The sequence below is a fragment of the Panthera uncia genome, chromosome C2, assembly GCF_023721935.1.
Source record: "Panthera uncia isolate 11264 chromosome C2, Puncia_PCG_1.0, whole genome shotgun sequence".
Lineage (NCBI taxonomy): Eukaryota > Metazoa > Chordata > Mammalia > Carnivora > Felidae > Panthera > Panthera uncia.
The window spans coordinates 149,686,422-149,710,285 of NC_064810.1; the positions used below are offsets into that span (position 1 = coordinate 149,686,422).

General features: G+C 47.9%; 1 protein-coding gene and 1 pseudogene across 2 annotated transcripts in view; one reads left to right on the top strand and one right to left on the bottom strand.

Moving 5' to 3' along the window:
* Window positions 1-23,864, bottom strand: part of CTDSPL (CTD small phosphatase like) — a 120,463-nt gene that overhangs the window by 3,802 nt on the left and 92,797 nt on the right. Inside the window, exons 3-7 of one of the 2 annotated variants that reach the window (XM_049629019.1) lie at window positions 23,524-23,556; window positions 16,702-16,803; window positions 10,995-11,051; window positions 7,498-7,590; window positions 3,490-3,675 (exon numbers count right to left, since the gene is read on the bottom strand). In XM_049629019.1, coding sequence (XP_049484976.1) covers window positions 3,490-3,675; window positions 7,498-7,590; window positions 10,995-11,051; window positions 16,702-16,803; window positions 23,524-23,556 — 471 coding nt within the window. The remainder of the gene's footprint in view (window positions 1-3,489; window positions 3,676-7,497; window positions 7,591-10,994; window positions 11,052-16,701; window positions 16,804-23,523; window positions 23,557-23,864) is intronic. The other variant, XM_049629021.1, reaches the window with a different exon arrangement.
* On the top strand, window positions 12,902-13,761 carry LOC125921441 (40S ribosomal protein S3a-like; annotated as a pseudogene).

The following is a 23,864-nucleotide window of genomic DNA, read 5'->3' on the forward strand; positions in this document are numbered from 1 at the left end:
TTGTTTGTTCTCTCCCGTCCCAACTAAGGTGGATCCAGAGCTACCTGGTTCAGGAAGAAGGCAGAGTTCAGTGTGTTTGCTTTTTAAGTGAAGTGTAAATGTCAGTGTGTGTGCGTCTGCTTGTTTTGCTCTCCTGCCACAGAAAAGGTGGCCACGGCACAGACCGTATGAGAGCTGGCCTTGCCACCTGCCAGTTTCAAAAGCTCTTTCCACTGCGTCCAACAGCTCCTGACCCCTCAGAGCCCTTGGAGCCACAGTTACCTGCCGGCCACTGACACCACGGAGCCCACAAACCGGGCATGGCGAGGCTTCCAATTGTGCCGCTTTCTCAGCCAAAAGCAGAGAATTTCCTCCCATCCTTAGCAGCGATCGGTTAAAAGGAGAAGTATAAAATTTCAGGACAGTCTGAGCTCTGGGCACAGACAGGATTTTCCCTTAGTTTTAGACGTGGGGGGTGGTGGCGGTAATGGGTAGCAGCCAGCGGTGCAAAAGAAGAGATGTAAAAAGGACTTTGGGGAAAGCAAAGGAGTTCACAAAAGTAACATTTTGGGCCCTTTGAAGGACTGCTCAGAAACGAAACGATTCATTGTATAGTTAAAAAATAGGGGTGCCTGGGTGGCTCAGTTGGATAAGCATCCAACTCGGTTTCAGCTCAGGTCATGATCTCACGGTTCGTGGGACTGAGCCCCACATTGGGCTCTGTGCTGACAGCATGGAGCCTGCTTGGGATTCTCTTTCTTTCTCTTTATGCCCCTCCCCCACTTGTGTTTTTTCTCTCTCTCTCTCTCTCTCTCTGAAAATAAAAAAAATATATAAACAAGGTAAGGATTAACAAAAAAATGACTACTCCTAGGGGAAGGGCAGGAAAAGAGGGAGAAGGCAGACATAGACACAAGACTTCTCCAAATTTATCTCTGTTGGTAGCTTTGATGTTGGAAATCATGGAAATGTATTACATAATTGAAATAAAATTAAACCATTAAGAAAAGAAAGCAATAAAAAATGAACCCAAGGTGCATATAAACTTGGTGACATAACCACACCGAGAATTATCTCAAGTGATTTTAAAACGTAGTGTTCTGTCCGTACATTTCTCAAAGACACCCTAAGTGCGTGCAATTGTCTTATTAGTAGTAATAATATTAGTACTCTATTTGGAAACTATTCAACATATACTATAGAATAAGTCAAATATGTAATGAAGTGTTAATATATTTAGGAACCCAGAATTTCAGCACAAGAGAAGGAGATACAAATACAAAAATAAAACCAAAGAAACTAAATAAAAACTGTTGTAACACTGAACTGGAAAAACAATATGAATTTATGATTTAATTTTAATTCTAAAAATATATATATGTTAGCTCTGTCTAGTATAAAAGGCCAGAAGCAAAGGCCATCTCAGCAACAACGAGAGTCCATCCAAACTGTGGTCTCTCAATACCATTCCCACTAATAGGAACAAGGCTCCATAGAAAAGCGGTTGATTCCAGGGTGGAGGTAAGAAACGGACAAGACGAGCCTGGAATATCTTGTTGCACCAGAAGCAGGAAGCTTTCAAAGACTATTGTTATTTGAAGGGATGCCCGCTGTCCAAAGGTGAACGAACATTTGAGCATACAAAAGAATAATACGTGTATTAAGTTATAACAATGAAAAATGCTTGAGTTCATCATAATGCCCCCCTCCCCCCAAATTCACTGGCTACTTTTGGAAGCTGCTAGACCATCGACTCATTACTCTGAAGGTTAAAGAATTAAAGAAAAAGAACCAAGACATTACCCTGACTTCCCGATTCAAACATTCAAACTGAATTTAGGGTAATCAAGTAGTCGACGAGGGCAAATTTGATTTAAAAAAAAAAAGGCGGGGGATTTCTGGCCAACACACGTGGAAAGAATGACAGAATTTAGAAATCGCCATTTCGCAATTCTTAATGAAATAGTTGATGTAGGCAATGATCATCAACGACTGCTCCATTTCTAGGTCAAAGGTTGATGGGAAATTTAAAAACAGTAGGATCAGGCTAACAACACCTGACTCCAAAGATCAATATGAAGTCTTTAAAAGTGAGACAGCCTGACATGATATGCCTCCTGATGTGATAACATACTAAGTACACAATACCACCTGTGATGTGTTCTGGAAAAAACAAAACTGAACCTGCACTCAATCAAGCAGTAGTGCTCTAAGTACTTGTTCACGGGAAACATGGGAAAACAGCACGAGGCCGCAACTAGACAAATCCAGAAGAGGGGACATTTCTGTAAGACACACAACTAGACTTTCTTCAACCGGTAAATAGGACGGAAGAAAAAGGGAGAGGGGAGGGAGAACTGTTAAGATTATACGCATTATTAACCAGAGCAGTGCATGGACCTTGCTTGGTTCTGATTCAAACAGTCCAAATGCAGGACATTTCGAGATGATAAGGAAAATATGAACACAGTCTGGATATTAGAGAGTATTAAGAAACTGTTAGCTCTGTCAGATGGGATAATGGAATTGTGATTGTATTAAGAAGTAATCCTTATCTGTTAAGAGACACATGACAAAATGCATTACGATGAATTTGATTAACTCACTATAATGAATGCATGTAAATATAATAAATTTGGAACGTTTACTCAAATAATCATTACTCACTAACTGAATCTAGCTTGAACTCAGTTCTTTGCTATATGGGGAGCCACAGAGCTCTGGATTCAAGGAAAGGATGCTGGGGGGCCTTTTGTTCAGTGTGAGAAGCCCAGGCTCGGGAGGAAGCCCGCTCTCCGGAGAGGCTGCCTGAGCTGAGGGCCAGTGTGGCGGTCCTGCTGATGGCTGGCAGTCACCAGCGGGGTTGGCTGACCTCCCTTTCCCTGGAAACGTAGGACGGGAGGTGGGAGAGCATGTCTCTCTTGCTTGGACAGTCATGCTGCACCCAGTGAGCAGGCGCTGGGGACTGTCACACTCCGGGGAGTTTTAGGTAGGAGATGTCCCCACTGTATACTTTTCAGACATCATTGTGAGGTAGGAAAGCTTGGCAGGCTTGTCTGAAGGCCTTTATCGAGGTGTTTCATTCATGCTTGTTTAAGAACGTCGTCTGCTGAAGAGGTAGCCAGGCCTTTTGAGTCTCCGGGAGCCACGAGCCAGCTCCAGGAGGTTCGCGACGGAACCCTTCTCGGGAACAACATTAACAACGCTAAGATGCAGCCCCACCCAGCACTTACCCATCACAGGCACCGTTCTAAGTGCTTTCCACGCTCTGCCGCGCTCGATCCTCCAACCATCCTATGGGTCAGCACCCCCAGAATTCCCATTTGGTGGACGAGGCAACTAAGGCTCAGTGAGGTGAACGAACTGGGTCAGTGTCACGCAACTGCTAAGTGGCAGAGCTGGGGTTTCACCAAGGCCAGGCCAAGAGAGCTGGCGCAGGTGCTTGAGAGCAGGCAGGCGAAGCTGGACGGGCCCCCCCCCCCCCTCGTGCTCTCCCCCGGGGCTACTTACTGCGTTCTCAGGATGGAAGATGTAGGAGGCCGGAGAATTGTCCACGATGATCACTTTGCTCAGCTCCCGGCCCAGGCGACTCAGGTCTTTCACGTAGTTGCCACGATGGAAGACGCACGATTCTCTGAAGAGCCGGGCCCGGAACACGCCCCAGCGGTCCAGCAGGTCGGCCACGGGGTCTGCGTACTGGAAAGCAGGAGCCGTGGTGAAGGCCGGGCGCCTGGAAGAGCCCAGAGACCTGCCCTACTGCAGCAAGATCCACACTACTTTTCCAGACAGGGGTTTACATAATTGGACGTGTTTTAGGATCCTGCTCGCTTTCCTCTCCATGTGTGTAAGACAGCCTGGCTGCTTCAATTTCTCTCACTTCTCATATCCAGTCCGTCAGAAGTTCTTGGCGGTTCCGCCACCAAGAGTATCTTGAATCCACCTGCATCTGTGTGTATACCGCCCGGCTCCCGGTGTAACCTCTGCCTGGGGCAGCTGCGTGAGCCTCTCAAAGGGCCTGCCCGCTCCCCCTTGCGTCTCCTTTGCAGCCCACGCAGCCGCTCCTCTCATGTCCCATCACCCTTGCTTACGACACCCCGCCGCGGACCCACTGGCCCAGGAGTAAGGCCCGCACCCCTCAGGGCCCGCCCTGTCCCGCACGGCCACGGCTACGTGATGTGTGCCCCCGCTCAGCTCCAGCTCGTCACCTGAGCCGCACTGGCCTTGAACGTGGTCAGAACCCCTGCACCAGTGCTCCCTGCGCACGCAACATTCCCTCCTCAGGTCTCTGCACCAACTTCTCCTTCTGTCCCTTCGCCTTTCGGGTCTTGGCTTTCCTTACCACCCACGTAGAGCCACCTATACCTCCCTTTCTGGCTACCGGGGTCTCACGGTGGCTTCCTTCACAGACCTCACCACCCCCGGGGATTACCGGATTTTCTCTTCTCTGGCCAGAGCGCAGGCCTTGTCTGGCGTGTCCACCAGGATGTCCCGGGCACCTTGCACCGCGGTGGGGGCTCAGTAAACACTAGTTTTGCCACCGAACGAATGAGTAGACTCTGCATTTGGCTTGTGTGGCATGAGGCCGCACTGCCTCCTACGGGTGATCTGAGGAGCTGGGCCAGACCAGCACCAGCACAGGGACGGTGACACCCACTTCTGTTTACTTGAAGCCCAGGAGGTTTTTTTCGTTTTCGTTTTGCTTTTTCAGTGAGAGAGAGAAAGAGAGAGAGAGAGAGAGAGAGGGAGAAGAGGAAAGAGAGAATCCCAAGCAGGCTCTATGCTCAGTATAGAGCCTGAGGCGGGGCTCAGTTCCACCATCCCGGGATCACGGCCTGAGCCGAAATCAAGAGTCAGAAACTCAACTGACTGAATCACCCAGGTGCCCCGCAGAGCCCACGAGTTTTATGGGAGGGAGTGTGGGGCTCACCGTATTTGGCCTTCTCTCATGGCCTGGGGGATTTTCCCAAAGCAAGCTGAACCGGATAAAGAAATAAAGAGGTCTTCCCTGAGGGAAAATCTTCATAAATGAAGATGTCGAAAAGACGGGGTTCCCATTGAGTGGCTGGGGCTGGAAGTGAAAGAGAGGTGACAGCACAAAGACCAGCAACTCTGCCAGGGAGGCAGGAAGTACCCGGAATGCACAGCAGCCCCCGGGGTGCAGAGAAATGCCAGCACGCTGCAGGATGTGGGGCTACGGGCCTACGGGCAGCAGCTCTAACTCTGTGGCAATGTCCTCCTTTCCCCAGACACATCCCGAGGGGGCAGAGTCCAGGAGCAGGCCATTTCCTGCTGACCAGGCAGGCACTGCAGTTTTCCGCTGGAAAGGGCAGTACCCACCGGTACTAGGAGGCTGACTCTAGGTGGAAATAGTGATTAATTTCCGCATAATTGTGAACACTGGCGGTGGCATACATCCTTCAAGAGAACGTCTGAGTCTGGGGTCTCCAGGCCTTAGAGGTAAATGTGGAGAATGTAAGCTTCATGAGGGCAGGGGCTTTGTCTCCTTTGTTCTCTGCCGTATCCCCAGTGCCTAGTACAGAGCCCGACACACAGGAGGTTCTAAGCAAGTATCTGTTGGGTGAACGAATCAAAAAGGAAACTTAGATGAGGAAACAGACATAGAAGGGCTCTGACATCAGCTCAGGGCTCCTGTGGGTTTCTGGGCTGTGGGCCAGGAGGTCCACGGCACCAATGGTGCTGGCTGGGAGCTGAGCCCAGAGCCAGGAACCGGGGAGCGCCCACCTGTCCGCCGAGCTTGTGCATCAGGGAGGAAAGGGCTGGAAGGCTGCACTTGGGAGCCGACTCGGCTGAGCCAGGCTGGAGTAGCAGTGAGGGAAGGGCTGGAGAGACAGGTGGAGGTGCAGGTGGGAGACGTCCAGGAAGAGACTGAACAAGGATGTTTAAGCGCTGGCGACTACTACCGAGAAAGAGTGTTTCAATTTTGCCAGCTTCCCCCCCAAACGCCCTCCTAACCCCCACCCCCCAATTCTTAATCTACCACACCGGTGCCATCTTCCTGTTTGTTATTTCTGCAGTTGTCACTTCAGGCTCCTCGGTGCCCCAGAGCCCCGCCAGGAGACCCATCCACGCTACGGTTCGTCTTGGTGCCATTCATGGGAAAGAGCGCCCACTGGGGAAGATTATGTCTTCCCCGAGGCCATGCTCTTTTTAGCATGCCAAAGTGAGGCCTAGGTTTTGGATTCCCTTTCTACCGAGCTCATGCCCTAAGGCCTGCCAATGAGTCTGGCAGAACGTTGTGCAGGTGGGGCTCCCTCTCATCTCAGCCGTGACTGAGACATGATTCAAACCAGGAATGCCCCGTCTGGCAAAGCGGTATGTCTGGGCACCTGGGGTCAGAGTCCCCAGCACGCAGAGGAGAAGGGAGCCACCCAGAGCCAGGACATTGTAGGGGGTGGGGAAGGGGAGAGTCCTTGCAGCAGGTCTGGAGATGAGCAGATTGCTAAACTGCGCCCCACAAAGCTCATCTCTGGGGCCACCTCAGAGTCCCCAAGGTGCCCACGGGGACACTGGTGGTGCCACCAACAAATGGAAGGCACTGGCCCCATCAGAGTCAGGATCTGAGGGGTGCTCATGGCAAGGATCTCCTCCGAGGAGTGGGGCCCGCCCTCTCCACCTGAGGCGCAGCACCTCAGCACACCTGTGAAAGGGCAGACATAACCATACGGGGGTGGGGGGGGTCGTCCTATGCACCTGCTACTTCCTTTAAACAGTGGGGAAGGGCAAAGAAACCACTCTCTTTGGTTAGAGCCAGTGTAGACGCTGGGTCAAAGATTCGTACCAAGCTATAAGGCCAAAACATGTGAATTATTTTGTCATCATTAATAATTATGATAATTAAACCCTGAGCACCAGGAGACTTACCACGCGACAGTGCCCGCAGGGCATATGGAGCACAACAGGTGCTCCAGGAACGTTTGCTGAATGAGTCCAGCACGGCGCTCTGCCCTTTACAAGTATTATTTCATTTGGTCCACCCCATGTGGTAGAGGAAATCATCCCCAATTTCTAGAAGAAATGGAGTCAAGACAAGTGAAGTCACTTGTCCGAGATCACATGGCTCACTAGGGCAGTCAGAACCCTCCTCTGGCCCGTGCATGTGGCTGAGTCTTGGACACTTATCCTTCCCCAAACCTGTGTAAGCCAATGGAGGACACAAAGGCTTGAGCCCCTAGCAGGGGTCTGCCAGTCGACAGCCGAGGGGCAGATGCCCTTTGCCAGTTACACGGGACACACTGATTTCCTGGCCTGTGGACATCCAGCTTGAGGCGGCTGCAGGCAGCAACTTCACGGAGCATTTGTTCCAAAGGCTCCCTGTCACCATGGTAATAACCCAGAAGCCTTTCAGGCTGGCGCTGTGCACGTGGCCTGCATCCATCCCATCTGGGGTGGGAAACTGTCACCATGGGAACAGCCTCCCACACCTTGACAGAGGGCTGCCTGGCAGACAGGGGGTCAGGGTGGAGGGGCTGGGGGAGCCCAGCTGGGAGCAGGACGTACCTTGGCCAAGCTGGCAGTAAAGAGCACACACTCAAAGAGCTGGCCCATCCTCTGGAGGAACTCGTCCACGTGGGGCCGCTTCAGCACATACACCTGCAACGGCAGCAAACAGCAGGCTGGTCAGTCATGGCAGCTGCTGGGGTGGCCTGGGCCCAACACCCACGTAGGAAGAATTCCTTAAAAGGGAACTGCTTGCTGTCCCCAGCTCTATGGGTGGGGGGGACACCCCAACTGTATGAGGGCTACACAGTCAGATGCGGCACGTTAGGCCACACACACACTCCTCAGACCGGGCTCCCGGTCTGAGTCTGGTGCACCCTCCTCTGAAGAGGGAAAGGGAAGCTGACCGCGGTACTGGGGGGTCTTACGGATTTTCAGAACCAGTAAGTAGAAGGGTTGTGCCGTGTTTGTGCGAAATGGCTCCTTCTCTCGCCCGTGTTTCTCAGTACGTGTTGTGGGTCAGGCCCTATGTGGACACAGGCTATGGCCCAGGGGCCGTCCATTCAGACGTCCAGGCCCGACCCAATGTCTGGCAGCTCTGGGACAAGCAGCCACCTCGTACCCTCGAATGGAACACCTCTCTCGCCAGGAAGGTCTGGGGTGGGAGCGCAGGCCCAGCAAAGAGGCGAGAGGTGCCTTCCCTGTCAGTGTGGGAAGCCATCCACTTGACGCCGCAAAGGTGACTCTACTTGAGCTCGGTACAGAAATAGACTTTGGGGGACGTGACGCCAACCTACTCCCAGGGCCCCATCAGGAGGGGCCTCCAGGCAGAGGGGGGCAAAGAAGAGGCTTTCCTGGAGTGGCTGGGTGGCTCTGTGCTCCTGACTGGGGAACCTGAACAAATCTGAGGAGACCAGGGAAATGAGAGACAAGGCAAAGCTGGTGAGAGAAGATAGGGAAGGTGGGAGGAGGGAAGAACTAATTAAAACTTGAATAAATTCCATGTGAAATTAGCCACTTCCCTAAAATAAATCAAACTTATTAAAATTCAATTCAGCTCATATTCACTGAGCCCCAGCTCTGTGCTCAGCCTGAAGAAGTTACAAAAATGAACAAAACACAGGCCTTGCCCTTGAAGAGCTCACAGTCTAGAGCAGATACAAATAAGAACAAATCAAACTAAGCATGCATATCCAAGTTGTAGTAGAGAGATAAATTAAGGACAATGAACTCCCCTCTCAAGGGGAAGGATCACAGAAGGTAACATCTGGCCTGGGCCTTGCAGGATGAACAAGAGTTCACCAGGCTGGTAAGGACGAGAAGTAAGCTTCCAGGCAGAGGAAGCGGTAGGAGCATGAGACCTGGCCTGAGAATACCTGGGTGTGAGAGCAAGGCCAGAGCCCTTCGTGACCGGCCCTTTAGAGACGGGGGATAGACGAAGTGGCTAAAGAGGAAGTGTGAAAGGCAGGTCAGGGGGAACACATGTGAGGCCGTGAATGGCAGATGTTGCCAGCTGTCTACCCACGGAGTCACAGAGTGGGGACGGGGCTCTGTACCACACAGGGGATGCGTGCATGGCAGAAGAATTCTGCACAGAGCCAGGACTCGGTGGGAAACTTGTGGCCCACTGAAAGACTGGGGTAAGCACGGTCTGTGGCCGAGGGTGGAGTGAAGGGCCAGAGGCCTGGCGGGGGCGCCAGCAGGGCCGTGAGGAGCTGGGAGGCTGGGGGTGGGGCTGGGGCAGGCCCCTACTTTGTCCATGAGGCTCCTCGGTGCCAGGGAACGGGTGCGGCCTGTGGTCCTCAGTCTCCTTGGGAATGCTGCTTGGAAAGCAAGCTTTGCTACACGCAGAGGGCAGGAGACTGATTTGGGAACTCTGGTGTTGGTGCCTCTGGCAGAGAGGAAGGTCCTGGGCCCGGATGCCGGCGTCCAGGCCCGCGTCCGCGTGCAAGTAACCAAGAATAGGCCCATCGGGACCTGCACAGCCTATCCTGGATTACTTGAACGAGGCCACGGCCTTCGCCAGGGCCTTGGTCCTCCTCTTGGCGCCTGTGGCTTCATTCCCTCAGGAGAGAGGGTTTCTGATCCCACCCCTGGGACCCTGGAGTATCTATCGCCATATGAATCACAGTACAGTCTGGAGGGAGGCTGGGGGAGCCGGGGTGGCTCCTTTGAGAGTGGGCTGGCTGTCACAGGTCGGGCCCTGAGGGTCATGCTCACAGTTGCAAGGTAAGAAGGAAGGATTAATTTCTCTCCTAATTCCTGCCATGCCAGCGGGCAGCCTCTCCTTTGTCTCGTTATTTTGTAGCAGAAGCCAAGGTACTAAATGAAGCCTTAACTGCTTCTCAGATGCTGAGTTAATTCAGTTGATGCTTTTGCAAATGTTAAATGCCCAAGTGCCTGTCTTTCGGCTCCCTGCTGGCTTTTAAAAGCATGACATGTGGAGACACTGGCAATAAAGCTGCCTTTCCAAGGGCCAGCTTCCTGGCAAGACCTCCTGCCTGGGAAGGGAAGGGACCAGGGTATCAGGAAAAGAGCCATGGGCCAGGAGGCAAAAGACTGGAAGTCTCATTTTAATTCTTTCCATGATGTGACCTTGAACCAACCCTTTCTCTGGCCGAGCCTCAGTTTCCCCATCTGGACAACGACACGGTCGGACCAGCTGATTTCCAAGACATCAACTCTGACACCCTGTCCTCAAGGGCCAAGGAAACTACTGGTGTTGTTAAGGAAAGACATCCTGTTATGGCTCAAGCACCAAGAGAGATTTTCCTTCCTGAGATATAAACACAATCAGGCCAGAGACTCTCCCTTTCAGACCCTGGGCCGACAAGAAGAGGGTCACACCATCCCCGTGGAAAACCTTACAAATCACCCCTACTCCTCAACTTCCAAGGCTAGGAGTTTTCCCACAGTGTTCCAGTACGTTCATAAATGAAGCTATTCCTGGAGAAGCTTCATGCAGATAAGGGGAAAAAAACCACCAGAACAAAGATGCGTGCCAATTAACTAGGGCATCTTTATTCAAAGTTGTCTCCTGATCCAAAAACACACATCCTTTTGGTTGGGATTTTTGCGAAAGATCCGCTGGAGAACATGATGTAGGAGTGACAAGATCAGTCTGGAGTGGCAGGTATTGGAAATTGACATCTCTTCCCAACATCCCACCATAAGTGGGTACTTGCGGCATTTTCCTTTTGCCTGCTAGGAGAGTAGCCGAAAGCCATTACATGAGGAAGTTAATTAGACCATCAAGCTAGGCCAGTGGGGGATATGGAAACTTCTAAAAGTCTGAATCAAATCAAAGAACTATTCTAACTTGCAACCACATCTACTATCTACAAATGGATTATAGTTTCCCTTATACACTCACTATAAAGTAAATGCATCAGTGAAAAAAAGAAAGCAGGAAATCACTGTATTTATTTTACAAAGCTTGCTCCCTTTTGAGTCAGTAATAAAAGTGTTGATGAAATGGGAATTTAGAATTAAGTTCATAGGAAACGTAATTACCAAAAAATGCTAATTGCAGCTCCGATTCAGCTTTGATTTCTTACCTGATGTATAGTTCCATCGATTTCAACCGGAACAATAAAATCAGCATTACTAATGGGCTAGAGAGAAAAGAAATTATAATTAATATATCCGAAAGAACAAACTAAAATTGGAAACTTTAGAAAGAATAAGGTTTTCCTGGACCAATGTTTTTATTATTGGAAAAAACAGCTAAACATATTTTTTTTAATGTTTATTTATTTTTGAGAGAGGCAGAGAGAGAGCGAGCAAGCAGGCATGAGAGGGAGAGGAGCAGAGAGAGGGAGACACAGAATTTGAAGCAGGCTTCAGGCTCTGAGCTGTCAGCACAGAGCCCAACGTGGGGCGTGAACCCATGACCCGTGAGATCATGACCTGAACCGAAGTTGGACACTTAACCGACAGCCACCCAGCTGTCCCTGGAAAAAAGTTTTAGGTGAAGGATGTTGAAGTATGCTTTGATTCCTTAAAATAAGCACAAGCAGGAAAGCACATTTTTTTCTGTTCTGAATATCGTTAAACTTTCAGCATCTCGGTCCAACCTCTGTATCATCTCCCTGGCCTAAACAACAAAGGTAGGGCAGCCTGGCCAGAGAATGGGGCTCCTCAGAAACTCCAGTTCTCGCCTAGAGCCCTGCCACATGGTGTGGAACCAGTACTGGCCACCAGGGGGAGGAGGTGAGAGCCCAGTGGTCCCAGAGGACTTGCGACTTGGGGGGAAACTGATTTGTATTGGACCCACGGATGTAAGCTGCCCTGTGATGGTCTGCTGGGCAGGAGATGCTGAGCACAGGACACAAAGCAGGGCCACAGACGTGAGGTGAAATCAGAGGCCACAGGCCACGGCCTCGGCTCCTTTCCCTCTGGACCTTCGTTTCTCCTCTCTTCCACAGCTGCGGTAATGGGTCTGATGTGTGCCCATGGCTCCATCTGGTCCTGAGCAGCAGTGATTTCCGCCTTGCCTGGCACCGTCTCCTGCCCTGGGCAGTGGGGAGAGCCGGCCCACCCTGGATTGCTCTGTTCTAAGTAACACAATACCCAGCACAGCCACAAACTTAAGCCTATTTAAAGTAACTCTTTGACAATACTAATGATACTTAAAATGCAAACATGATTATTTCGGCAGTCCTCGTGTGAATCAATACCAGGTTTAACATGAAGTTCTAAATGGAAGTCCACAAATGAGGTAGCAACTACTCCAATGAACAGGCCCAAGAGACTCAGAACACAAACCCCTGGGACAAATAGGAGAGAGACAGAGGGAAGACAGCACGTGTGCGGTGGCTATTGGGCAGGGGTGTGGACAGGGGTGTGCAGGGCAGATTCTCTGGTCAGAATCTGAACTGGGGTCTGCTTTTATTAAGCCCATCATTGTACACACATGCATTGTTCTTTGCTAAGTAAACATAAAATACTAGAACACAGAACCATTGCTAAGCACTCAATAGAGTACCTGAAGCTTAAGATTACAGTTTATTCACTCTTGTGGTTGGAAGGCCAAGGATGAGTCGGTATTTTATAATTCCACAACCAAAATACAAAATCATGAAGGAAGAAACTCTAACAAGGCATTATTAGATTGCAAAATCATATTCCATAGAGTATATTAAAAGAGAACAACCATTCCCCAGCTCAAATCAAGCCTCAGCCTCGGTTTCTTCTTACGTGCTATGTAAAGGAGGCCATGCCAAGCCATGGTTCTTAACCTGGGTCTAAGAGCCTCTGTGTGAAACAGTTGTAGGTTTACAGTTGTATGATCTCAAGAGAGGTCACAGCTTTCAGATTCTCCAAGGCCTCTGAAATGCCCCAGAACATTAAAAACTGTACAATAAAGGCAGTTGCCAGAGGGAAGGTGGGTGGAAGGATGGGTGAAATAGATCAAGGAGATTCAGAGCACACATACCTGGCCTTTGGCACCCTGAGCAGCGCCATGGCAGTGGGCAAGAATAAGCACCTTGTGAAAGGTGGCAAAAAGGCAGCCACGAAGAAAGTGGTCGAACCATTTTCTAAGAAAGATTGGTAGGATGTGAAAGCACCAGCTACATTTAATATAAGAAATCCTGGAAAAACAGTAGTCACGAGGACTCAAGGAACCGAAACTGCATCTGATGGCCTCAAGGGTCGTGTTTTTGAAGTGAGCCCTGCTCATCTGCGGAAGGATGAAGTTGCATTTAGAAAATTCAACCTAATTACTGAGGACGTTCAGGGCAAAAACTGCCTAACATCCATGGCATGGATCTTTCCCGTGACAAAGTGTGCTCCATGGTCAAAAAACGGCAGACTATGATTGAAACTCATATTGATGTCAAGACTACTGATGGTTACTTGCTTTGTCTGTTTTGTGTTGGTTTTGCTATTTAAAAAAAAAAAAAAGCAACAATCAGATTCAGAAGATCTCTTACACTCAGCACCAATAGGTCCGCTGAGTTCAGAAAAAGATGGTGGAAATCATGACCCGAGAGGTGCAAATGATTTGAAAGAACTGGTCAATAAATTGATTCCGGACAGCATCGGAAAAGACACAGAAAAGGCTTGTCAGTCTATTTATCCACCCCGTGCTGTCTTCATTAGAAAACTAAAAATGCTGGGGCACCTGGGTGGCTCAGTCGGTTAAGTGTCTGACTTCAGCTCGGGTCATGATCTCAGGTTTGTGAATTCGGGCCCCGAGTCGGGCTCTGCGCTGACAGCTCGGAGCCTGGAGACTGCTTCCGATTCTGTATCTCCCTCTCTCTGCAACCCCTCCCTTGTTCGCACTCTCTCTCTCTCAAAACTAAATATTAAAAAAAATTAAAAAAAAAAAAAAGAAAAGAAAAGTAAAAAGGCCGAAGAAGCCCAGGTTTGAATTGGAAGAGCTCATGAAGCTTCATGGTTTGAAGGTGGTAGTTCTGGAAAAGTTACTGGGGATGAGACCGGTGCTAACGTTGAATGAGCTGTTGGGTAAGAGCCTGTAAGAATCTGTTTAAAATTCAGACATTTAATGGTGACAAATAAAAAATCTCCTTTGTGATGAAAAAGAAAGAGTACATGTATCTTGATGAGCACTGAGAAACGTATAGAATTGTTGAATCACTGTGTCGTGTACCTGAAACTAATATAACTCTGTATGTTAAGTATATTTGAATAGCGCCCCCCCCCCCCACCCCTACAATAAAGGATATTCTGCTTGCAAATATAGGCAAGCCAGGGAGGGAAGAAATGAAGAGACGCTGTTCACATCAGCTTCTGTATAATGCTCTTTGAGCAGGCCTTGGAGACATCAGGGGCTGTTAAGGTCCTGCCTTTGGAGTCAGGAACCCTCCATAGCTTCGGGCAGTCTGGTCAGCATTGCCCACACTCCCAGAGCCTGGGATGAAGCTGTCCAGGCTGAAATGGCAAATAACCCCTGCTCCAAAGGGCTTTCCTCCAGAGCCCTTTGAAAAGTCCTGAGCAACTTGCCCACAGGGGAGAAAAGGCTTCCAGTGCTGTTCAGAGCTGAGCTGGGACATAAGGTCATGGCAACCAGGGGACCAATCCTGGAAGGGCCCTCAGGGTGCTGGGGAATGAGGTGGTACCTCCAGGCCCCAGTGGCCTGTCTCACTGCTAGAGTACGTGTGTTTCCTTCTCTACTCTCCCAAAGGACTCACAGACAACCGCCTGGCCTTGTCCTATCAAGGAAGCCTTCTGTTTAGCGAGAAGCAGGCATAAGGAAGGATGTTTCTGACAGAAAGTTCTTCAGGCAAATTTGATGGCTCTTCCAACGTCCCCTGCAATGGTCAAGGAATGACTGGTTCACGTGAGACACCCCCCACGCCCCCCAACCATGGAGGGTGCCTTCATATCTCTCTGCAAAGTAAGGGGTGTCACAGGTTGGGGTACAAGGAGGAATGGGATCAAACTGGCCAGTGATAGTGGAGCAGCTCATCTCCAGAAGTACCCCGAGAAAAATAGGACCAGGACCCTACTTCTTCCTTCCAACACACAGATACCCTATTTTTAAGCTTTTTTCATCATTTGCCTCTATCTATCCATCTATCTTCCTTCCTTCCTTCCTCCCTTCCTTCCTTCTTTTCTTTCTTTCTTTCTTTCTTTCTCTCCCTCTTCTTTCTTTCTTTCTTTCTCTTTCTTTCTTTCTTTCTTTCTTTCTTTCTTTCTTTCTTTTTCTCTCTCTCTCTCCCTCCCTCCTTTCTTTCTCTTTCTCTCTCCCTCCCTCTTTTCTTTTTCTTTTTCTCTTTCTTTCTTTCTTTCTTTCTTTCTTTCTTTCTTTCTTTTCTTTTTCGTCCTCTTTCTCTCTCTCTCTCCCTCCCTCCTCTCTCTCTCCCTTCCTCCCTCCTTTCTTTCTTTCTTTCTTTCTTCCTTTCTTTTTCTTTCAGTAGGCTTTACACTGGGCTTGAACTCACAACCCTAAAATCAAGACATGAGCTGAGACCAAGAGTTGTATGCTTAACTAACTGAGCCACCCAGGCACCCCTCATCATTTGCCTCCTTAAAAAAAATGTTTTTTTGATGTTTATTTATTTTTGAGAGAGAGAGAGTGACAGAGTACAAGCAGGGGAGGGGCAGAGAGAGGGAGACACAGAATCTGAAGCAGGCTCTAGGCTCTGAGCTCTCAGCACAGAGCCTGACGTGGGGCTCGAACTCACAAACCGGGAGATCGTGACCTGAGCTGAAGTCAGACGCTTAGCCTACTGAGCTATCCAGGTGCCATGCCATCTGCCTCTTTAAAAAATTTTTTAAATTTATTATCAAGAGACAGAGAGACACAGAGTGTGAGCAGGGGAGGGGCAGAGAGAGGGGGAGACACAGAATCCGAAGCAGGCCCCAGGCCCTGAGCTGTCACCACAGAGCCCGACACGGGGCTCGAACCCACAAACCACGAGATCATGACCCGAGCCGAAGTCGGTCGCCTGACCGACTGAGCCACCCAGGCGCCCCTCATTTGCCTCTTTTAAAAAACCTGTCTCATTTCAAAAAATGGAGAGATGGTTCATGAAGTCATTTCTGAATAGCGTAGCCACAGCCATTTCCCCACGGAGGCCCTTTGGTAATTCATAACTTGTGCTGCCATTCTGGCAGGGAGGGGATGGAGTGAGGAACGAGGCAGACACTAGACGAGACTGTCTGATGCTCCCTGTGACATCGCTGCAGCCCCGCCCCCTTCAGGAGGGAAGTCATACGGTGGACGGATCCTCATTCAGCTACGAAGCTTGTAAAAAAAAAAAAAAAAAAAAAGCCCAGCTACCTCCTGTCACGAAAAAGCTCAAAACAAATGGCTGAATCTGCTCGGAGGCCGTAACTCTGGAAGTCTTCTTCAGAGTTGGACATCTTTCAAAAATTGGTCTGGGGAAACTCCCAAGACAGCAGGTTGCTTGACAGTTTTAACAGTGCCTCCCCTGCCCCTTCCAATAAGACATACAGCACTCTAGCTACCTTCACAAACACACGGTGGTGCCCTGGGGCGCTGGCACGTTGATGGCCTTTTGCCATCCGAGAAGTATTTCTGCAGGGGTTGGAGGGTCGGGAAACTCAAACCTCATAGGTAAGAATGGGGTCTCAGTGACACCGGCAGCCCAGCATTTCCCACCAAACTAAGCAGGTAGTATTCAACTCCTCGAGTTAATGTTCACGGAGGTAATAAGCAACTATTACTGGGATTTCTTCATGAACAGTGATGTCATCCTTTCTATTTCTCCTTTTCCGATACACCGTGACCAAAATCACAAAGGTTATGGATTGCTTTTTATGTTGATTTACCTTAAATGAACTGTGCACCAATGTTTCATCTAAATCAATGACCACACATTTCTTTCCATAGTCAAGCACCGTCGCCTCTGGAAGGAGGTATTTAGCTGGTGGCTAAAGTGAAAAAAAAAAAAAATCAGTATTATTACCTTTATGTAGAAGACGTACCAACCAATCAATCCCCTTATCGCCGTATCATGTTGTCAGTGAGGTTATAAATGAGATCAGACATGTAAATGCCTGATTAAGCACATCATGGGATGTTATTAAAAACAGTAGGACTACGTAGTTTACAACTGAAGTTTTAATAAATAACGTGCCCTTATCTGAATGGCTATTGGAGGGCCTCAGTTTTGGAACCAGACAAGTCAGGGTGTGAGTATCAGATCTGTCTCTTCTTGGCTGTAAATTGGGATAGTACTACCTGCCATGGAAGGCTGTTGCTCTCAGCTGTAACTGTGGTAAAATGCCCAGTGTTCTGCCTGGTATATACATGGTGGCTAGTTATTATTAAAATGGGCTACACAAAATAAATACTCAATTATATTACCTATTCTAACTACACGGGCCCATTCCTGGGGATCGTTTTTGTCTGAAGTTCCCTGTGGTATAGAAGTACATTTTACAGCTATACTGGAACCACAGTGGTTTTTTGCTGGTTTGTTTTAACGACCACAATTTTCAGAAACTTGAAGAGGACCTATGGATCCACGAGCAAAGCACAATCCAAACGGACTTCCAATACTAGAAAACAGAAATAAAAGTGGTCCAGGTACAGGGTCCTGACTTGTGTCCACCCCACTGCAGTACTGAGTGAAGGTAGCACTTACCCCTTGGATCCTCAGTCTCTGGAGGTTATACTTTAATCCACATGGTGTTTGTGGATCAGAAAACCTATTTATGTCTTTGTAGTAGCTGACTCTAATCTTGTGGTAAAGAGGTTGTAAAGAGTTAATAAGCTGCTGGATATCGGCAGCCAAAGTCATTCGTGATTTAGAGTTTTATTTCTTTGGGTTTTGCCTCATTCTAGAAGTGATTCCAAGTACTTCAGTTTACTTTGTGGCATATTCCGTACCCAATGTTAACTAGCTAATTTTCTCTCCTGGAAGAAGGTCAAACTCTGTTCAACATTTAATGCAAAACAAAACACACACAAAAAAACTGTGTCCCTAGCCACTGAAGAACAGAAAATTTAGCTTATCAAAACAAACCCCAAAACAAAACAAGAAAAAAATGAAATCAAGAAGTATTCCCTTTTGAATGGATTATCTCCTTTTTTGGAGGAGGGGAGACGGGAGGTTACAGTGAATATTAGTCAAGATCCAGGGTTAATTTTGGACTTTAGCTGGTTCCGTAGTGAACGGAACACAGGAAGTCAACCGGGTAGGTAAATTTGCAAGCGTGACGATCAACTGGTCTAGGGCTGAGTGGTGATTCTAATTCGATAGGGGCTCTCTCCAGTGGGTGTTTCCTCCTGTCCAACATCATCTAGAAGAAAAAGCCTTCACGTCCTCCCAACTCCCTTGGCTCTAATTAAAGTTCACCAAGCAGTATTCCCTCCCCAGTACTCCCAGTAGCACCGGGAGGAGATGCACCTTGGACATGGGACATGGGATTCAGGGTCCTAAAAAGGATTCTGTCTTTCACTATAAATCAGCAAGCAAGCAGGGTGCTAGAAACACTACAATAAACTCGCAAGAAGAAGTTTTGTATTCAGTGTTTTAAAAAGGCAGAATATGGTGAGCTCTGTAAGTGAACATAATAAAGAGGGTTTGAGCTATTTCTGTTGTTTGGGCCATAGCAGAAAGCATGCTTGTGACCAGAATAAAATTTAATTTCTTATCACACGATTATGTAATAAAAACACATTCTCATTGTAAAGAATACAGGCACGCAAGAGACAACTATTTCCTTTTCCCTGCTCCGCATTCCTCTCCCGGGTGCCCCTCTTTTCAGTTCGGTGCATGTCTGTCCAGTCTCTATGCATTCATATACTAAAACAACATTTAAACTTTATGTAATTGCTCGCCTGGGAAATAAGGCTCTAGGGATGCAGATCTGAAAACGTCAAAGATCTGCCAAAAGCGGCTCAGTTATTTTCCGGACCTGAGAATAAAAATTACTTTCTGAGCATATTTAACCCACACTTTGCAAGCACTCTCTGAGTTAACAGGACAGAAAAGACCTCAGGTACTACTGGAAGAGAGAAGAGGGAGAAGAGAGAGAAGAGGGAGAAGGGTGAGACTCCTCATAAGTAAGCTACTGATTTAGCATTTGTGCTGCAGAGAACAAGGCGGGGCTGGGGACAATGGGTAAGGAGGGTTCCGTGAACCCTCAGCCCCGCTTCCTGAACACACACAGCTTCTCTGAGAGCTTGGCTTTAGATTAATGCAAATTCCTTGGACCACTGGTAAAAATTCTTCTGGACAGCTGTGTCCTTGGCACACGCAAGGACACTATATAATTGCAATAGTGCTTTGTTACTTCAATTGATCTGTTCAGGTGATGCTTGAATTATTAACTAAAAACGTCCTGGGGCAAATTTTCTCCCAGACCATCAAAAAACTGGAGAACAAGAGAGACACCGGTTACATCAAGAAGAGCCTTTTCATACAAACCAAGTCTTGCTCCAAAGTACACGGAGGACACTGCCAGGGGGACGGAGAGGGTGAGGGTAGGGAGCAAATGTGTGGGGGGGGGGGGGGGGGGGGGGAGGAACCTTGGTTTGCCCTCTAAGATTTAGGAAGGGCATTCATTCCAGTTCTCTTCCTGGGAGAAGATCTGGAATTTTCCAACCTCAGTAGTGAACTGGCAGCCATGAATAGTTAACTCTCAGGTTCCCGGGGCACCCATCCCACTTACCCTCACAGGTCTTAGAGGCGGAAACGTTCTTGGCACACTAGATTGGGGTTTCTGCACATAAGAGTCCCAGGCCCACAGTCTGCGCACTGTGCTCCCCAAGCCTCAGAGCTGAGGGCAGAGATCTCAGGGCTTCTGCGGGAGGAGGCGAAGGAAACTCTAGACCATTTTTAATCACAATCGTTGTTCTGCCGATAGGTTCTCCATAAGGTTCGGTGGGAAAAAAGTATACTACTGTTTACTAACAGGCTTAGGCACACAGAGCAGAAATGTAATTGCTAGAAAACTCATTTCTCCTCCTGTTCTCCTCTCGCACCGTCGTGACTCAGCTACGCTGTCAACCTTGCACCGTGAGCATCGAGAGTGAGATTCCTCCAAGAGCAGCAATGGGAGGAATCAGGTCACAGCCCCAGTCACATTCCGCATTCCTTGCTGGGGCCAAAGCACTTGAACTCTCACCTTCAGCCAAGGCCACCCAAACTTCAGGGGATTCTAAAGCTGGCCCTCTGCTTCTTTCCCTTATCCTTTACTACCTGACTTTTATTATTGGATAGCCCACGAGGCTTCCAATAAGATGTGTGGAGGGCCCCAAATCCCAGCTGACGGCTGGGCAACAAACGTTATTAAGTGGAATGTTGTAACATCAAGTCCAGATAAAAATGTCATTTTCAACAGGTGTACAAAAGATGGATTAATCAATAAATAGCGTCGAGACATGTGACTTGCCACTCGGAAAAGGCAATAAAGCCGGATCACTACTTAACGCCTTACACCAACGTGAATTCCAGATGGATCACAGATTTAAGTGTAGAGATAAAACCATTAAAACGCTAGGAGAAAATATGGGTCACAGTCACAGAGTGGGGAGATCTTTCTAAGTGTGACATAAAAAACCAGGAGCCATAGGGGCGCCTGGGTGGCGCAGTCGGTTAAGCGTCCGACTTCAGCCAGGTCACGATCTCGCGGTCCGTGAGTTCGAGCCCCGCGTCAGGCTCTGGGCTGATGGCTCGGAGCCTGGAGCCTGTTTCCGATTCTGTGTCTCCCTCTCTCTCTGCCCCTCCCCCGTTCATGCTCTGTCTCTCTCTGTCCCAAAAATAAAAATAAAAAACGTTGAAAAAAAATTAAAAAAAAAAAACAAAAAACAAAAAAAACAAACAAACCAGGAGCCATAAGGGATAAGATTAAAACATTCGCCTGTATAAAATTAAACTTCTTTGTGGCCAAAATGATTATAAACAAGGCCAAAAGATATACCATAAATTGGGGGGGGAAAGTCCTAATTTCCTTGAAATTAAAAAGATAACAGTATAAACTCTAAAAGGAATGAATAGGGAGGCAGAAAGACATATGGACAATAAACCCGTGAAAAGATGTTCATACTCATTCATAAAGAAATGCAAATCAAAGCAATGAATTGATACACTATTCTTTACTCACAGATCAGCAAAAACTAAATATTTGATTATTGTCATTTCTGATAAGGGAATGGGCAATCCCACACACTCCTGGTGGGGATGTAAGTCAGGCTTTCAGAGGACAATTTGGCTTTAATCTACCCAAGATGTAAGTTATATCCTGATCACAACAGATACTATAACTCAAGTCCATAAACATACATGCACAGCAATATTCCCAAGAGAAGTATTAGTAATAGTTGAGAAGTAGAAACAAAGTAAACGCCATCAAGGACGAGTAAAACAATGAGGCAGATCACTATGCACCGATATTTGGAAAGATGTTCAAAGTATATTGTTTAAAGCAAAAAAATACCTTGCAAAATTCTCATTTGTGTGGCTATGGTTGTGTTTATTTAGAAAATTTCTGGAAGGATACAAAACAAATATTAAAAGTGATTATTTCAGGGATTAGGACCGTGTTGGGAGATTTTTTCTTCTTTCTGCTTTATTCTTACAGTATTTTTTACAGCTATGAGCTTGAATTATTGCTTAGTAAAAACTCAAAAGACCAAAGCTGCACACATTGAGAGAGTAGCATGACAATGAAATAAGAGGGGCATGGTGGGGAGCAGAGATGTGGGGGTGGGGGTGGGTTTGGGGGGGGAGTGGGCTCCAGCCAGAACTATACTGGGCACCCACAGGCTCAGGGGTACCTTTCACCTTCAGGGCCTGGAAACAGCTTTCAAGAGGCTGTAGGCCCTGGTTTGGGATTAGCACAAGCCTGGATTTCTGGCCCTACAGTACGGCACCCCAAGCTCACAGGGGCTCCCAGCACCCACCAGGTCCCCTGTGATCCAGAAAGGGCACGGCTATTTCATTTATGTGACTTGTGGCCTTGCCATGTGCGTACAGATTCTGCAGGGGATCCCAAGTCTCGAATCCTGGGGCTGAACTGGACTCCAGATGGACTTGTGCTCAGTCGTGCATACCCATCGGTAGACTGCTTTTCTGGAAGCTCTCACTCAATGATGCAAGTTACTTGAGCTAGGCTTTGTTTTTCTGCAAGATATTTCAGAGATTCACGAGGCCTGACCTAGACTCTTATTTGTAGGAAGGAGCCAGCAGTGTATTGATCTAACACCGCACTAAATTATATAAGGGATCTTTTTCCCCTTGGCTATTTCATTCTGGGATTCTAGAATGTGTTGAGATTTGTGGGGGAAGGGTCATTTTCCTCAGCAGAGTTTTACCCTGACAAATGCTTGGTTTGGCACTTAATGAACTTTGAGAAAAACCAGTGCTATGGGAGTATCACAGGTAGGGGGAGAGGTGGCACCTGTCATCTATTTCATGTAGGTATCTTGTAGGAAGAAATGTATGAAATTACTTTGCATAACGGTGAAAAAGAGACCTCTGGTAACAATCCCACTGGGTATCCTACTCAAACACCAGATGAGAAGCCCTGCTGCCTGATCAATCTTTTTGAATAAAGTCGGTCTTCCTGACAAAGCCTGACTTCCAGGCATGCTGGTGAAGTCAGAACTACTCCACAAACCATTGAAACTTGTTAATCAATGGAGAGTTAAAGTCCTGAGAAAAATGGAATTATCAAAAAATTAGGGGGCAATTTATTATTTTGTAAGTGACACTCATTACCAAATTTGGAGTCAACCTGTACTAATGAAATCCATTCTTCTCTGTGAGATAAAAAAGTCCAAGGAAAGTTAGATGCACAGATGTGAATCAAACAATCTGAATCAGAGACTCTTTAGGGATTAAAGTATCAATTTATGGACATCTTTTAAAATCTAAATCCTTCCATAAGGACACAGGACTGTTTAAAAGGTCTGTTGGATACGGACATCTCTGGCGCAAGTCTCTTTGGAGAGTCGGTCACTGGTCTGTTTCTTGCTGGCTTAGCCTCAGGCTAAATGGCTCTTGCTGTCAGAGCAGGAGGAAGAGCAGGGACAGTGGGGACAGTGGATGTCTGAGGGGTGGCCCGTGCTGACGTTGACCACTGGTGGGGCTCCTCTCCCAGATTCCGAGGCTGGAGAGAGAAATGGTGGCCCACAGGAGTGCCCAGCTGGAACAGCTTCAAGTTCAGGGAATACAATTGGGGCAATTTTTTTCTGATCTTAGAGCCAAGGCCAAGCTACTGACCCTGCTGAGTAAGTCAGAAACGGTCTGCTCACCCAGGACATGGGCTGGAGGAGCCCCCTGGGACACAGCCTGCTGCAGAATCCTACGTCTGGGCAAAAGTTTGTTCTCCCAGTCTATGGAGCTGGGGCTGAGGTGCTGGGGGTGGGGAAGGGCAGCAGGCCGCCTTAGCTTGGAGGCCCTTCGCAGAAAGAAAGGAAAGGTGAGAACTTGGTGACTAGATGCTGGTTGTCCTGCTGTTCCTGAGAAACCTTCTACTCACAGTTTAAAATGTAGCTTCATTTTTCAACAGAACAGAGCTGTTTGTACCATATGCTAAAACTCAATGTATGCAAGAACATTTAAATAACCATTTATATTAGTAGGCCCAAAGCTACAAGATTCTACACGTGTTTAAATAAAATTTGATAAATATACATACACTTGGTATGGGAATGACCTGCCTCTGGTCACCCTAAGGAAAAAGAAAAAAGAAATCATTGTCAGGTTTGAAGAGAAGTAAGCAGATCATATACTCAAAAGAAACTTCAAAGCACTCTTGAGTACGGCAGCCCTATGCTTTCCTGTTCTCTGCACCCTGGTGGTGTTCAATGAACAGGAGGAACCCAACGATTTTCCAATTAGGGCACTGGGCTCCACTCTGCCTCCCAGACACCCCCCACCCCTGACAAACCAGGCCGGGTTCCTGAGGCTCATTAATCTTGCGTGTTTAAATGTTTTTCTTAATGTTTCTTATTTATTTTTGAGAGCGAGAGAGCACAA